At 32.7% G+C, this 18,144-nt stretch overlaps 1 protein-coding gene across 3 annotated transcripts in view; it reads left to right on the top strand.

The window, feature by feature from the left end:
* LOC126733612 (orexin receptor type 2-like) overlaps positions 1 to 13,561 on the top strand; it is a 228,105-nt gene extending 214,544 nt beyond the window's left edge. For all 3 annotated transcript variants that reach the window (XM_050436977.1, XM_050436979.1, XM_050436978.1), the window contains 2 exons: positions 145 to 435; positions 13,292 to 13,561. In XM_050436977.1, coding sequence (XP_050292934.1) covers positions 145 to 435; positions 13,292 to 13,435 — 435 coding nt within the window. In that variant the 3' untranslated portion in view covers positions 13,436 to 13,561. The remainder of the gene's footprint in view (positions 1 to 144; positions 436 to 13,291) is intronic.
* Positions 13,562 to 18,144: the final 4,583 nt, after the last annotated feature.

Raw genomic sequence — 18,144 nt, 5'->3', positions numbered from 1 at the left:
TTTAAAAATTTCTCTATTCTTGTCCGATGGTGTATATCATAGGCTCTATGGGAAGTAGCTGGATAATTTTTGACTTGTAATAATCACGACATCCTATCAAACACATTTCCGCCAAAAAAAATAATTCTCTTCCATTTTTTTTAGAGAATTAGAGTAATGAAGTCCCGTAAACGTGTAGCCGGGATTCTTCTGTTACTCGCGATGGTATTCGCCGCCTGCTGGCTTCCCTATCACATAATGAGCCTCCTGGTAAACTTGGCAGGAGCCGAACTGGACCCGAACGAAACGGTTTCCGTATATTTGCTACTTTTGGGGCACGCCAACTCGGCCCTAAACCCCATTATCTATTGCGCCTTGTCCAGAAACTTTCGGAACTCGATTAAGAACTTGCTTAAGTTCAAGATTAGGTGCAGAAGGAGGAAGACTTTGAATAATGTAAGTATTCAATTAGGGCAAGTTTGTCATTGTTGGATGTCCGTTATAATAGTTTGGGGTCAATGAAGGTTATTGCTTAAAAATAAATGTGGTTTTAACAATTAAAGAAATTTCCCGTGGACCACCCTGCGTTATCGTTTTAGCACCTCCAACAATCGATTTAGTTAAGTCAATGATTTAATAATTAATTAATTATTAACGTTTCTTTTTAACGTATGCAAAAGGTTTAAGTTTCCTCTTCTTTGCTACTTCTGTAAAAAATATTTTTTTAGCGTCAGGGATGGCATTAACGATTAAAGACCCGCACCTTCGTCGTCCCTCGAAAGTTGAGAGAATGCAAATTTAAAGTTTTCTCAGGCTTAAAAGTTTTCTTAAGAAGATATAAAAGAAGTTCCTATGTTTGAAGTTTTTATGAATCGCCTTATCAGGAAGTTCCATCGATATTTTTATATAATTTATGTATAGGGAGGTCATTTCAAGCGTAAAAATGACAGTTCCAATTTTCAAAATGGCGACGAAAAAATGATTTAACGTCCTTAGTGTAAACTGCAAAGAAAGTTTCGCGGGTTTAGGACTTCAAATAAACCTTATTTTATTTCAGAAGAATTTCCTTTTTTTGACGTTTCGGCCTTTATTTATGCCATTTTGCGGGCTGAAATTAACACGTTACAGGTTACAATTAAATAAACTAATAAATAAATAAATAAAAACAATAAATAAAAACCACTGTAAGGCAGTCATAGTATTTTCCTATGTTTACATTAAATTTTAAAGATTCTAATTTACAAAAAAAGGAGGAGAATTAGAATTTCAATCCCGAATATATACAGGGTGTCCCAAATTCGAAGGTGACCATTGGAATCTCGGAAACCGTAAGGGTTACAGGGTCAGTTAAATGGAGGCAAAGTTGCGCAATTTCGAGCTTAGTAAAATGGCGTTTAAAAAATTTTAAAATTTCTGATACTTCCGGAGTTATCCGAAAAAAATCGAAAATTGTCAAATTCGTTTTTATCTTCTACCGACTTTATTTAAAGAGACATCGGAAAACTAAAAACAATTTTTCATTGCCACTTTTTATGCTCTATAACATGACGCAAAAAAATAATAATCCGACGTTTCGGTTTTTTCGATCATCATCAATTATAATTTTCCTTATGGGCACCATATTGGATTTTCTCATTTTTAAAAGGTATTCTTAATTAAAGTCTAGTTCAGAGATCTATTAGAATCTTTGGTGTGTCGCAGATGCCGCACTAAATAGTCTGTGCGTCTATGTCGTATTTATTGTCGCATGATATACATGTTTAAATGGCAAAATTTTATATAATTTATCTATGAAATCACTTTAAATGTACGTAAAAGCCCATGTTTTACATTATTTTTTATTTTTCATTCGAAAATGTCAATTTTTAGAAAGAAAATAATATCACAAGAAAATAATATCAAAAAATTGACCACGGACTAAAATCTAAACATCTTACAAAACCTTTTAAACACTCCCAGCACTCACAGACTTCTCAACTCTTTTTAGCCAGTCTATTAAACAAAGATAAAACACATGCGTTCTGGCGATTCCTACTTTAGGCTGTGCAAGTGATTGTGTATCTCTCTCTATCCCACTGATTTTGAGAATTACGGGGCCGTACCCAAATACATTTTTGGGCTGTTTTTGTATTACTTTCGACGTGTTTTTAAAGAGATCTTTAAGGATGGGTCTATCGCCTTTAATAGTTGGGAGTGTGTTTTTTTTATTTGTGTTATTAAATTATTTGTAAATTTTTTTTGTATCTCGTGTAATTGGGTGTCCTATCTGTTTGAAATATATTACAATTTATTTTTATTTATATATTTATTATTAATTTACTTGCTTGAAATAATTCAAATTTTATTCGAGGCTGGATTTTCTCACAAAAAATAGATATATAAATTGCCTAAAATCTAGAAAAAATCAACTAGATTAAAAAAAAAATTAGAAAATAATCAAATTTTTATACTATAATATATATTAATTCATTAAGTTTAAAATAGACCCATGATGATTTTACTGCCCAAAATTGACAAAAACATGCGTGGAATCCACTCAATCGCCTGTTTTTAAACAAAATTTTACAATTGACAAATAATGAAAGATATATTTACTTCTAAGTTTTGCCATGTATTGCTTTAAGATTTTAAAAAATTATAGGCATAGTATTTGGTTTTTAAATTTAAAAGATAGCTATTTTTATTTCAAGTTAGAATCTTCAATAAATTAAATTGTTTATTTTTTTAACTTATTACTCTCACTGTTTATATCACAAATGTAGGGTCAAAATTATATCAAAAAGTCTTAGTTATTAAAGCTGTGTTATTAAAATTAGACTAACAAATACCAATTATAACATAAAAACGTACATTTTCTATTTTATTTGTGGTTTCACCCTACTGCCTGATATTTAACAAAATGTAACAGTAAAATCAAAAAGTAAGGAAATCATTTAACCTGCCAACAATTGATAAATAAAATATTAATCATATTAATTTCGATTATTCAAAAGAACTTGATGGTATCGATTGTTCATTGTAAAATTAGTACAATGTTTTTAATAATGTTGTGTTTGTCATTTAATAATATTTTCTCTGACGCTAAACGTATTGATTCGCATGTGCCACAAAAGTCAATCCTAGATCCTTTACTTCTCCTAATATAGGTACACTGTTGATTTACCAAATGTGAGGAATTCTGAATATGCTGATGACACCTAAGCTATAACCATAACTACACTTAATAAGTCAATACTCAAAAGAACATAATTTAATTATCAATTCTTACCCTGGATTTGTTTTGGTATTATACCTAAAGACCTTAAAATGTTTCGACCCTGGGAAAATAAATAAATCTCAATACCCAACAAAAGGAAATTTATATAATTTGAAGACAAACCAAAACATTTTACCCTTTTGTGTCAAAAAGTAAATGTTTAATGCCTTAATCCAGAGAATAAATAGGCCTAAGTACTTTGTACCACCTATTCTCGCATCACTTATTATAAACAGTTAAACACCCCACTGATAGCGGTAAATACTAAACTTATTAAATGAACATTTTTGGTTAAAATGATTTTATTTACTCAAATCTTATCTTTTAATTAAATATTATCTAGTAACTATCCTGAATTTCTAACTTTATAAAACCAAACCCAATAATCCCGAATAATAAAATTTTAAATACAAATAAATTTTAAGGCCGGACCTGTGCAACTTTTCACGCTTCAGTGACTGCGACTTCAGTGACTGCGAGGTCAGACGTCTAACGAAATAGTACGTTGGTATCAATAGTCAAATCTTACGAATCAAATGTATAAATTTAAAAAAAATGTTTAAAATATTTATTTATTTGATGGAACGATTAAATATCGCTTAGAATATTACTGTATGACTCTTTTCACATAAAATTTTGGGATTTAAACATACATGCCATGGGACAATACAAGCAACACCGGCACACGGACTATTCGCGGCATATCAAAGATTCTAATAGATCTCTGAACTGGACTTTACCTTTAAAATGAGGTATCGCACTTACATGTCCGATTATTCCTTCTAGTACTTCCCATAAGAACTCCATGAGTGCAAGAAAGAAAGATATATCAATGGTGTTTCCAAATAAATTGATTTTATATAAACTGAAGCTATAAAATCAATTGAATACAGTGTATTTCATAACTTTGGTTCATATATAAAAAAGAGTTGATGAAAATTTCCTAGATAAACTTGTTAACAATCACATTCATATAATCCCATTGAGTTCTTATGGGAAGTACTAAAAGAAGTAATCGGACATGCAAGTGCGATACCTCATTTAAAGGCAATTAAAAATACTTTTTAAAAATGAGAAAATCCAATATGGTGCCTGTAAGAAAAAATAAAGTTGATGATTATCGAAAAAAACCGAAACGTCGGATTTTTTTTGCGTCATATTATAGAGCATAAAAAGTGGCAATGGAAAACTGTTTTTAGTTTTCCGATATCTCTTTAAATAAAGTCGGTAGAAGGTAAAAACGATTTTGACAAATTTCGTGTTTTTTTTTTGGATATCTCCGGTTTTTTTGGAAGTATCCGGAATTTCAAAAAAATTTTAAACGTAATTTTTTTCTTCTTCTTCTTCCTCGCTACCATGGACTCGTGTCATTATTCGACAGCCGCCCAAGCCCGTAGCAAACGTCATTTTATTAAGCTCCAAATTGCGCAACTTTGCCTCCATTTAACCGACCTCGTAACTCTTACGGTTTCCGAGATCCCAATGGTCACCCTCAAATTTGGGACACCCTGTACATACAGTAAAGATAATGTTAAGACGTACATGCATACCTAGTTCTGTTTAAAAAATCAGGCCATGTCCAGTGATGAACTAAGAAAATGTTAGAGTACCTGCTTCTTTTTTAAAAACACCACAAAACAAAAAAAGGGACAAATCATAAATACACTCATTGGCGACTGCTGTTGAAATCCATCAAGCTGTGCACCAGCGGTACCAATAGCTGCCAGAATGTTACTAGCGAGGTTCTTTAGGATAGTAGTTTTTGTTTTGTTGTGTAATATGAAAGCTTCGGGACATTAATGAATAAATCGTTTAATAAGAGAGTATATCTATTTAGCACACGGATACCAAAGTGCAGCAAAAATGATAAACCGACCGATGGTAAAATGATAACACTGTCGGAATTCGACTACCCTAGTCGCCTTTTCAATACGAGACCATATACCCTTCTTCATGGTCATAAAACGTGCCTATGCATCAATGGTCTTTTCCTAGTGGTAGTGGTTTTATTGCCCTTTACCCTATTAAATACATTCTGCATATTATCGTGTACAGCTGGGAAATGGTTACAGTTGGCCTACCACGATGTATCACAGTATGACCTATAACGTTAAGAACCTTGTATTTCGTCAACTACATATCTATCGTTATCTAGTACTTTTGGTACAACAAAAGGACCTTTATATCGGGGTTTAAGCTTTCTACTCCTTCCGTCATTGGAGACTGGCTTGAACCAACACTTGTTGGCCAACTACGTATTTCGTAACAGGGGCATGCCGTTTATCGTAATACTCTTTTTTGCATTTGTTGTCGTTTTTGAGTAGTCTTCTATCTATTTACGTGGAACTTCCAAGTCTTGCTGTTGTTCGCATGTGACTTCTGAAGCCAGAAAATAGTCGTTTATGTTTCGTGAGCAGTAACCAAAGAAAACCTCATAAGGTATTTTTTCGGTTGTGGAATTTACCGTTGAATTAATTCCTTATACCTCACTTTACTCACTGAATCATCCCAACGGGATTGATCTTCGATGGAAGCTGTAAGGGCCGACAGGATTGAGCGATTCATCTTCACCACTTCCTCTTTAGGTGTCGCTATTACTCATAAAACATGTTTAATACCTAACGTCTAGTAAAAGCTCGTAAGACTTTGCTTGTAAACGCTGTGCCTCGATCACAAATTATTCTTCTTGATACAGCAAACATTTCAATTATAGATTTCAAGAAACGTATCACTGTGTAGAGTTTTCGTATTTGTTACTGCCTTTATAAAAATAAATTTTGTAAATGCATTCACTACAACTATTAAATAGGCATGTTTCCTAACACTCGTAACAAAGAGTCCAAGATGGTCGATGTGTAGTGCATCTATTGGGACAGTAAGGCTCTCTATTGGACTTAGACTTCCGTGTCGTTTTCCAGATGGCATTTTATTATAGAGACAGCCAGTCTAAATAAGATCTTATATACTTTTTTACATAGTTTTTTATTTCTGGAAACCAGTATCTGGTACTTATGGCTCCCAATCTTTTGTCGAGAGTAAAATGACCAGTTCCATCATTATATGTCTTAACAATAATACGTCTAGATGTTTTTGGTACTACCCATCTTGGTCCACCATGTGTAAGCAATAATTGGTTCCCTAAAATTGTGTTTACTCGTTTCTTGGAACGGAAATCGTCAAGAGCATCCAAAAAAACGGAGACTAGGAAATTTTCAAAAGATTTAACTTCAAAAGCAGATTGTTGTTCGGCATCACAAGCGCATACTGCATTTTTCTTGGTAAGAGCTGATATTGGTCTGGCAATAGAAGCGAATCCTTTAAAATAGTTTCTAAAATAAATTTATAATGCTTAGAAGAAATTAGAAGATTTCTTAATCTTCTAATATCAACTAATGCGTTAATCTTGTCCACAGCAGGAGGCATACCGACTTCCGACACTATATGACCAAGGTATTCAATATTTTCTTGAAAAAATCGCAATTTATTAGATCTGAGCGTCATTATTGACTGAAGCAGTCTTAGGGATGGACTCACTTAATGGGATTTGATGACATATAGAGGCCAAATCCAGAGTCGTATAGGTATATATGTTGCTTATTAGGTACATATCTATATTGTAAATTAATGACAATCTCACCATTACTTTTATCCTTAACAACAAGAATACGACCTATATGATACGATGGAATGACCGTTGTATCCGCAGCATAAAGAGTTACTTTTTGTGGCGGCAATAGATCTACATTTGGTTACTCAGTTCTATCCTTCTTATTATTAAATAACCTAAGTTGACTATCGCGAATAACTACTGTAACGTCTTTATTATTAATAAATGGTTGTCCTACAGATACGTTTTGTACATTTTCGATCACTACCAAAGCTTCTACCCTAACAGAAGCTAAATCCACTGGTAGCTGTGCAACTACTTTTTGGTTTACGTACATTGTACTATCACCAAAACCAAGTAACCCGGCTGCAGTTGGTTGGCGAGGTAATCCTATTCTATCTACGTCGGATTGTTTAATTGTTATAGCTCCGCAGCCACAATCGACATAACTTCTAATTAAGTAGCCATTAATAATGCAATTAAAGAAATAATATATGTTTGGACGTTTCAAATTTGTAATTTCAGGTATTTGAATAATATTCATAGACTTACCCGGTTCTGGTCGACTCTTTGCTTTTACTTGCACTCTGCAACTAAAGGCTTCGTGACCCGAAGAGTAGATTACATTTTTTGCACACCACTCTTTGTTTCGGACAATCAGATTGGTGGTATCTCCTTAATTTGCAACATTGCACATTTTTAACCACGGCTCTCCTAAAAGGCTCTTTTTTACATTAATACGAGGACGGTGATGTTCGTTTTTGGTATTTGAAATTTTCTTAATATTTTTTACTATATAGTATTTATCATTACGTAACGTCGATAAATACTCTTAGTATAGAGCTTCTGCGTTACGTAACGGCCCGCTCTGGCACCATTTTGGGTTCCAACGCCAGCAATACCACCAATAATGCAGGAAACTGCATTTCTGCTAGTTATTTTACATAAGCTTGATAGTTCCGTGTTATTAAAGTAATAATTTCGTAAGCTGCGGTTTCTCCTCTTTAGTGCGTACCATCATTTTTCTTAAAACCCTGGCATAATCCACATGATCCAGCATCTTCTGGAAATTAATAACTTTCACTTATTCCAGGAACTAGGGTAATGCTGTAATCCACTGTACCAGTTTCGTGCCATTCCGCTTAACCGAGATTGTACTTGATAAACATCCTCCCAATGACTGATCTTTTTTATCTGATCAATTGTCTTTAACCAAACAGTGGCTGGTTTTCCGGATCAATCTCAGGGATGCAGTTAGTTCTAATGGCTAAACGCCTTACTTCCGTTTTTAGGCCCTGCGTAACAAACAGCTCAGATCGTACAGAAGTACTTGCCCTATTATCCCGTTGTATTAGTTCAATTGTTTGAATCGGCGAAGGAGGAGTGGTACAACGGTCAGCGATGGCACATTCATTAGTTTGAGAAACCGATGCCTGGTTTTCTTTTTTTTCTGGGCTTGTATTATATCTTTTTTACTTACCTCCGTATAAGAGCTTAGAGGAGCTCTTTCGGCTTGAATTTAGTTTGTATCTCCAAGAATCTGACTCACTGGATTTACTTGAAGTAGAAGTATCACGTGGGGAATTTTTTATTACTGCCCATCGTTAAAAAAGAATTATTCAATAAAAACTTGTCAACATACACCTAATACTAATACAATCCGAACCTAACAAGTCCAAACAAAATCAATATATATACGTAACGTAACACGAAATAAATCAAAAGTTAAAAGTTTCTAGTAATAAACGTAACAAACTATATATACAAATTAATGGTTCACACCGAAGTTCAACCCTGCACCTGAACTGTAAACTTCGCGAAATAAATGAATAATCGTTTGATAAGAGAATATATTTATTTAGCATACGGATAGCAAGTGTAGCCAAAATAATAAACCGAGCCTGATAAAATGATAACACTGTCTGAATTCGACTACCCTGGTCCCATTTTCAATATGAGACCATACACTCTTCTTCATGGTCATAAAACATGCCTATGTCTATTTTTTTTCCTAGTGATTTTATTGCCCTTTACCCTTAATGATATCACTTAAAATATTACATTAAATATCTTGTTTTAACACAGTTAACAATTCGCCAAATAATTTTTTAGACATTCTGTAATAATTGAAAAACTTATCATTATACTGCCGAATATTTGTATAAAATTTGTCGATTTTTTTTCTACGCCACTTTCAAAATATGAATGCCTGCAATGTTTACGTTATATTGGCTCTCGCAAAAGATCTTCTGCTTCTATACCACAAATAATTCTTAGAAGAATGAAGACGTAATCTCTCTATGAAAGTCTCGAAGCAATTAAATTTTTGAATTTTTGTTAGTGCATATCCGTTTTCAACGCAGCGTGTATCGCGTATTTTTCATGCGGTAGAAACGCATCCGTTAAAACCGGATCGTGTAAACCCGTACTTAGATGTCGCGTCTTCTGGTGTACAACTAGGGAATGGTAACAAATAAAGGTGCATTCACAATTAATTCGTGGGTGGAGTGGCACTTGGACACGCATGCTAAGTAGGTTATAATAGGACCATTCACAATAAAATTCAACTTTAGCATGTTGCTGAAGTGGGCAATGTTTGCAAGCTTTTTATGTCGTGTTAAGTTATGATATGCGTAATTATTATCTGCTTATTATTTTATGTTTGTTTTGATTTAATTTTGATTATCCTGTTATTTTGTTTCGTGAATAGTGAACTAAGTTTGACGCTAACAAAACAAAAAAAAGGATTAAATGAATTATATTTGCTGCATATTACCTTGGCACTTTTGCTGTTCTAAGAAGAATTAATGTTCATGGATGCAGTGAAAGTGCCAAAGCCACCTAATACCCTGATCAGTCTTATTTATAAATATAGGTACATGATTATATTAAGTTTTCTAGGCAAAAAAAAATTAAAAACATAATAAAGTCCATTTTCCTGAGAAGAAATCTTTTAAATTTAAAACATTTATTTATAGTTCCTCCATTAAGACACCAGTATTTGATTCAAAACTTATCATAGTGGATATGTGTGTTTGCTCTAATATTCCTTATATCAATTGAAACATCTAGCAGGACATTATCAATCTGCTCAATTGACTCTTTTGAAGAAATTTCCAGTTTTTGCTTTTTGTCTGGTAGTTAATTTTGGTTTCTCGCTTCTCTCTACTGGGTGTTTTAGAACTATGGGATCAAACTTCTAGGGATTGTTCACTGCAACAGTAGAATACATTTGAGTATAGGAACCCATGTCCGGAAATGTGTCACTACGCCACTATGGCCCTAAGACGCGTTTAAATTTAGAAAAAATATGAATTACCTAAATAGGATCTGATGCATTTATTTTTACCTTTTGTATATGATACCACCACAACAATTGTTCAAAATGTCTTCCTCCAACCTCAGTACACCGATTTAAATGCCGCACATGATTTCGGCGGACTACACTAAAAATTTGATCCTCGTTTTGAATGATTTTAAATGCTGCTATTATTCATCCAATTAAGTCTAGCTCTGATTCTACTGGAGTTTCGTAGACTAAAGACTTTACATGTCCCCACAAGAAAAAGTTACGTTAAATCGATAAGAGCGAATTACGTTAAGAGCGACGTTAAATCGGGTGACCTAGGAGGCCAAGAAACTGCTCCACCTCTGGCCATCCAATGGTGCCCAAACCGCTGAGCCAAATACTCGCGTACTTGTACAGCAAAGTGAGCCGGCGCTCCATCATGCTGAAACCACATTTGCTGTCTAACGTTTAGTGGAACATTTTCAAGGAGTTCTGGGAGAACTTCCTCCAAGAAACGCAGATAAATAGGGCCTGTTAACCATTCCGGTAGAAGGTATGGCCCAATTAAATAATCATCAATAATGCCTGCCCATACGTTGACAGACCAACGATTCTGATGTTTTCTTGGAAAAATTGCATAAGGATTTTCTTCGTCCCAAACATGGCTATTCCTACTATTAAAAATACCATCTCTTGTGAAAGAGGCTTCATCGGTCCACAAAACATATCGTAAAAAATTTGGTTGTGCAATGATGTGATCCAGAAGCCACCGACAAAATTGAACTCTAGGATGATAATCGGCTGCAGTCATTCCTTGAACTTTTTTGAAGTTGTAAGGATGGAGTTGTTGCTCGTGTAGTACCCGCCAGACAGACAGTTACTCGTATTCATATTCTTAGCGACGTCACGTGTGCTATTTGATGGTTCATCGGCAACTCGCTGAAGCACCTCTTCTTCAAATTCGACCGTTCTTACGGTTCGAGCAACACCAGTATCATGCGTCTTGGTCTTAAACATGCCTGTCTCAGAACCGCAATAAACTTTTTGTATCCAGGATGCTGCCGTTCGGGGTAACGTTCATGATACAACCGCGATGCTGCTCGTGCATTGCAGTTTATTGCTCCATATGCCAAATGCATATCCGCCAATTCTGGACTGGTAAAGTTTTCCATTAGCAATAAATGTTTAAAAATTGTAAGCTATAAAATTTTAAAACATGACATTGAGAATTGACATTGATACGTGTTGATTTTAAACAATTGTTGTTATGGTATCATGTACAAAAGGTAAAAATAAATGCAGCAGATCCTATTCAGGTAATTAATGTTTTTTATAAATTTTAACGCATCTTAGGGCCGTAGTGGCGTAGTGACGCATTTCCGGACATGGGTTCCTATACTCAAATGGATTCTTCTGTTGCACTGAACAACCCCCAGAAGTTTAATCCCATAGTTCTGAAACACCCTGTATATTACTTTCTTGATGAGGATTGACGATCTGAGTATCTGTCCTTAGACCTGGTACATATTCCAATGCATCATCTAAATTATGAAAAGATTATTAAGTTTTAAGTACAAATTCACTTGTAATATGCAAAGACCCTGCAACAGAAGCCCCACAGTTTTCTTTTGGTATAAGGGACCTGTATATATCCTATATCTGCTTTATCATAATGACTCCTATAATTTAAAACGCATTGGAGCAACAACTCAACATTAAATTCTACCTGCTGATTACGTAATCAAATTTTTTTATTATGTGGAAATAGAATAAAAATACAAGCACACGCAACCCGACAAATATATTAACAAAATAATAATAAAAATTAAAATCGGTGAAGCATCGAAAAAATAACAATAGCGCATGTGCTATATGTTCAGACCATAAATTTATAAATCTATTGTGAACGGCTGTTAGTATGCCGAATTTACACTTGACGTCCAACTTGACTCGCGGATTGATTATGAATCCACCTTAAGAATTATGTCCCTATATTGGTAGTTTAATGTCATGTTTATATACTGTAACTGATTATTTTGAGGTAAAATTTACCATATTGTTAATATAAATAAATAATATTTCAAAAAATGTATTTTCCTATCCAAGATTTTAACTTTCGAAAAATCGAAATTATATCCGAATGAAAAATGATGTCTTGCCAAAGCCGTATGCGTCTAGTTTATGCAACTTTCATCACAGTTACAACAGTGAACCTTATAAATTAAATTAGAAGATGGTTCTTTAGGATTAGGGTCTTTTAATTTAGTGAAAATAGAGCCTAATAATTTTGTATTGTGAAATGCAAGTTTAATATTCGGTCCTTTTTTTCATCATGGTATTCCTTACAAGTAGAAAGTCCGTTTAGAAAATCGTTTGATGTACGGAAGCTTAAAATATTTTACGGGTTCACGTTCTGTGGAAATGGGTATCTGATTAAAATTGGTAACAATTCTATTTAGAAAGGAAGTAGGATAATTGTTTTGCTTCAATAAATTCTCAATTATTATTATATCGTCTTCGTGAAATTCCGGACTATTAATATGACATGATCTGTAAAGTAAACCCTTGACTATTGCAGACTTGTGGACTGTGTCCTGAGAATATAGTTTATAAAGATAGTTTATCATCCTCCCGGAAGCAGTCGGTTTGTTATACCAATTCTTTGGAAATAAAATCAGTTTTATTAGAACTCCTAAACCTGCAACACTTTCTTTCCATTATCAACGATATAAAAATGGTAGTATCAATTTTCAAAAGAGCTTTTAAAAGTTATCTATGAATAAACCACGCCCATATTTAAAAAACTAACAACTCACTTTATTGGAAAAAATTAATTTTTCTCCCTGTATATTTGACCTATATAGAACTTATTAATAGACCTCCAAGCTCTTATTCTAAAAAGAGAAAATCGAAGTCTCAGTGTTTATCCTTTTATATAAACAGCGCGATATTAAAAGATGTCCCTGGCTTGTACAAAATGTCATTTAAGATAAATATAAATGGTTTTATAATGAGTCAAATGCGCCTCTAAATATCCCCCTTTTCATACTTTATTATTATCCAGAAGCTGTTCTGGACGTTTTAAATTTAACTGCGAGAACGAAATAATTCTGGAAGAAAACATCGTCTATTAATGAAGTTTTTTGTTTTTTTTTTCTAGTGGGCAGCCGATAGTTCTGGATCAGGATTCCAAGGGCAGGCGCCCCACAACAAGGGGCTACCGCTACTGAAACAGTACCCGAACGACTTCGGGATAAGCCGCAGACAGTCGTCACAAAAAACGACGAAAACATGTGCTGTCTAATTATTTATTTATTTTTATTGTTATTGTAAACGAGGTTTTTTTTTTGGTACGCCTATGGTTGAACTCTCCCACTACCAAAAAATTCAGAGGCATGGAATTTTTTTTAATAAATAATTTAAAACAATATAAGGTTTTGGTTGTTCTTCGCACGCCTATGATAATTTGTTACTAACAGGTCGTGATCGTGTCCAGTGGAGTGCTAGTTTATATATATATATATATATATATATATATGTATATATATATATATGTATATATATATATATATATATATATGTATATATATACAGGGTGTCCCACTTAAGTCGGATACAAGCCAAGATTTTGGTTGTATATTTAGTGATCTCTTTCATATTTATTAAGAGGCTGTATGGCTATAAGGTGCATATTTGCCCAGTGTTAGAAATGCGATACCCATAGACATACGTTTTAATGGAGGTTTGATATTTTTCGATTCAAGAGTAATTATCTCAAATCTGTTAAATTATATTCAATCATCCTTACTCAAGTTCTAATTTTGATACATATTGATACACATTATGTCATTAAAATGAAACATTTTTATTTTCTTTTGTACGTACTTACGATGTCAGTGATTTAAAAAAAAAACTAAAAGTCCACTCTTTGATCAACCCGCCATAAAACAACATAATTCATTCTGTCAGTGAAACTAAAATTTCAGGTACAATATTTAATTCTCAAGTTTCATTTGAAAATAATGTAATAAACAAAAAAAAATTAATGAACTTTCACTCATTAATTTCTCAGTTTCTGTCCATACACGATTGAGTAAAACTTTCACTCTATAATGATGAGTGAATCATCAATTATAACAGTATAAAGACAAGTTCAAAGAGTGCTTATCACTCTTGTTTTACGTATTGTAGTATGCTTTGAGTAAAATACTGAGTAGTATTTACTTCATAATGAGTAATCTTACTCAGCTTTGAGTTATCATTTTTATTAAACTGCGATAATTTCTTATTCGTATTGGACTAATTTGACTTAAAATTGGGTAACTTTCAACTCAAATTTGGAATTGAAAGAAGTCGTTCATATTCTCAAAGAGAGCTTGATATAAATAAATCAAAAGAGAACAACACAAAGTCTCGGTTTCAAAAAATTCTTTTATTGGTTAAAGTGGTGACACGTGTTTCGCTTCTAAGAGCATCATCAGACCTAAAAAAGAAAAATGAAAACAAAACCAAATAAAATAACAAAAAGACCTTAAAGTAAAACGAAAAAGTATACCTTAAGGTTAAAAACACGACCGACTGGGTCAATTATACACACACACTGAACAGTAAAATATAGGTTTAAAAAAACTGACTGAACGGATAGTATGCGATATTTTTTTATCGCAGCCTGTAACTTTTTAAATGTACAAAATTTTAGCCCCGTGTAGGCACATTACATAGTGTTAAAGTTTTACCATGTAAAATCCTATGGTCCACTGATTTTAACTCAACAAATTAAATATTTGGTAGTAAGAGATAAAAAATAATAACTAGAATAAAAGAATTAAAAAAACTTCAAAAAACATTTATTTACAGAATAGAGAAAACGAAAATCTCTAGTTGAATAAACCTAAAACTCTATGAAAGGAACTCAAACTGTGCTTGGGAATTATAACAAAATACTTGAGTTATCGCTTGCTCCTGGATTTATAGATATTTCCATTAGGGTTGAACAGGTCGATTCATCTGTCCAAAATGCTTTTGATGCTATTTTTGAGGAATGTATGATTGTATATATATATATATATATATACAAGTTTAGTGCGAAAAATCAAGAAGTAGTATTAGCAATATTTATTTTTGAAAAATGGTACTGGATTATTGTTCAGAATCACTTAAAACATAAGTGTACCAAATTTGGTTATGCTAGTATACAGGGTATTGAAATAAATTTGAGTCAAATTTTTAAAAGGCGCAATAACATTCTTAATCAAATACGAATATTTTTTAAATTTTTGGCTACATGGCATGCGTCTTGAGAACACAAAGCTTGGAAATATCCTTCAATAAACAACAATCGATCATATTATCATACTATTTTGGGCTCAATTTCTTTGTTTTTTTTTATGAGTTATATGTTATTTTGTGGGAATTTTACCCAAGTATGCTATGAAAATGTTATTTCCAAAAATTGCATATGGAGGTGTTTAAATAAAAATAACAAGAAGCCTTTCAAGCCTATATTCCTTCACACTTTGAAACACGGAGATGGAGAACGCAGGATGGAATATTATTTGTGGTTACAAGGCGAGTATTTGGCTAACCCTATATTTTTGAAAAATATTTTATCCACCGATGAAGCAACATTTACTACAAACGGCATTATGTCATCTCAAAATATTAGAATGTGGAGTAACGTAAATCCCCATTGAGTGATACAATGTAAAAGGTAGTATTCGCAGAAAATTAACGTATGGTGCGGTATCTTGAACGAACGTATAATCGGACCGTTTTTATTCAATGAAAATCTAAATGGACTTAATTTTCTTCGATTCCTGGAAGGTGATTTTAGTGACGTAATCGATGATTTGCCGTTAGCCGAAACAAGAAACTTACACATACAATTTGACGGTGCGCCTATCCACAATGCAGTGGTAGTGCGGAATTGGCTAAATCCGAATTATCCGAATCGATGGATAGGACGAAACAGTCCATTAGTTCTATGGCGAGCACGTTCCCCCGACCTTTCTCCCTTAGATTTTTTTCTTTGGGGAACCCTTAAAAACAAAGTGTACAAATCAAGACCGCAAACTCTACATGATCTTTGTGAGCGCATTAGATAAGAGTGTAATGAAATAAGCAGAGTACAGTTAAGAAACGTGGTAGTAAACAACAGAAGACGCATAGAAAAATGTATAAGAATTAATAAAGGACATATTGAAGGAACTAATATTTAGTTTTGTGGCATTAATTTTTAAATTTAAGTGTTAGCAAAGATAAAATACTAGTAGTATTATTATCTTTGGTGTTAGGTAATTCCTTAAGGTAATTATTTTCAGTTTTTGCTGCTTAGCCTACATTACATTATTAAGTAACTAGTGAAGTATAACCTAACAATGAAACAAAACTAACAAATGTATAAATAAAGTTGTATTATTGTGAAGCCCAAAATAGTATGATAATATGATCGATTGTTATTTATTGAAGGATATTTCCAACCTTTGTGTTCTCAAGACGCATGCCAATTAGCCAAACATTTAAAAAATATTCGTATTTGATTAATAATGTTATTGCGCCTTTTAAAAATTTGACTCCAATTTATTTCAACACCCTGTATACTATCATAACCAAATTTGGTACACTTATGTTTTAAGTGGTCCTGAGCAATAATCCAGTACCATTTTTCAAAAATAAATATCGCTAATACTACTTCTCGATTCTTCGCACTTCAAACTTGAATACAGTAGGGCATGACCTGCTTTCTCTAAATGTCGAACTTGGCTCATAAGTGCCATTTTTGATCATCTATCCAACAAAAAAAAGTTTTTGAAAATTGGTCAAGAAACAAAAATTTTAGAGGGGTGGCTAACCCTTAAGTGGGACACACTGTATATATATATATATATATATATATATATATATATATTATACCTAATAAAGAATATAAGTAACTAAATATAGAACTTTTTGTCTTTCCTCAAAAATAGCATTATATATATATATATATATATAATGCTATTTTTGTTGCTATTTTATATATATATATATATATATATAATATATTATAATATTGAACATATAACTCTTGATTCAAGCCTTATGCAGATAAAATTTATTTTGGCTCTGACTAACCGAATATAAATAAATTTATGTTTTAGAAATTTTTACAAATTTTTATTTTAATTTTGAACACTATTTCTAAAGGCTATACAAAAACAAATGCTGTAAGTAAGCCTAAATTAATAATTTTCATTTATTTTTTTAAGTACAGCGTAAGGCACATAGGAGTATTCTGTATTTTTTCGTAAATAATTTAGGAAACTCTTAATATTTAGAGAAAAAAAAACTATTAAAATTAAACGAAGTTATTTAAAGCCAAATTAATGAAATGTACCCACCTATAGTATTGAATTCCTTTTCTGTTAGTATGAGTTTAATTAGTTGCTCATTTAAAAAAAGCAAGTACTCAAATAAAAAGTTTTCGTTAACCTCAATACTATCGTTATCCACAAATGTTAATACTTGTAGTAATAGTAATAATTAAAGTTTCATATAAATTATATATCCTCTTCAGACCCAGGCGCCAATAGTGTGTGCAATTTTTATTTGGTTCACTTGGAGTTAACTAGGGCACCATTTTAAGCTAATAATTATCCCAATCGTACTTGCCCCGCCAAAGGGGGCGCTAAAATAATTTGTACACAAATGTGTATCTTCGGTCCATATATCCTTTAAACTCGCGAATACCACTGTACACATTTGTGCACAAAATATTTTTCAACAGTAGCTAGTTAAAATTTAGTATCTAACTAAAGTTAAAATAAAAAATAAAAAAAAACATTTTTTAATTTTAAAAGTGCATTTATTTAATATGTTAAAAAAACATAACATATATCGCTAAAGAACATAAAAGAGGAATCTTGTTTTAATTATGAAACTCAATAAAACAATCACGGTCTTTAACAACGCATAAAAAAATATTAAGTACACGAAATGCACTTAACTCGCGTACGTCTCGTACAGTGGGGATTT

Source organism: Anthonomus grandis, chromosome 2 (assembly GCF_022605725.1).
Source record: "Anthonomus grandis grandis chromosome 2, icAntGran1.3, whole genome shotgun sequence".
In the NCBI taxonomy this organism is placed as follows: Eukaryota; Metazoa; Arthropoda; class Insecta; order Coleoptera; family Curculionidae; genus Anthonomus; species Anthonomus grandis.
The sequence above is the reverse complement of the archived record's forward strand: the minus strand, read 5'-3'. Positions and strand labels throughout refer to the sequence as shown.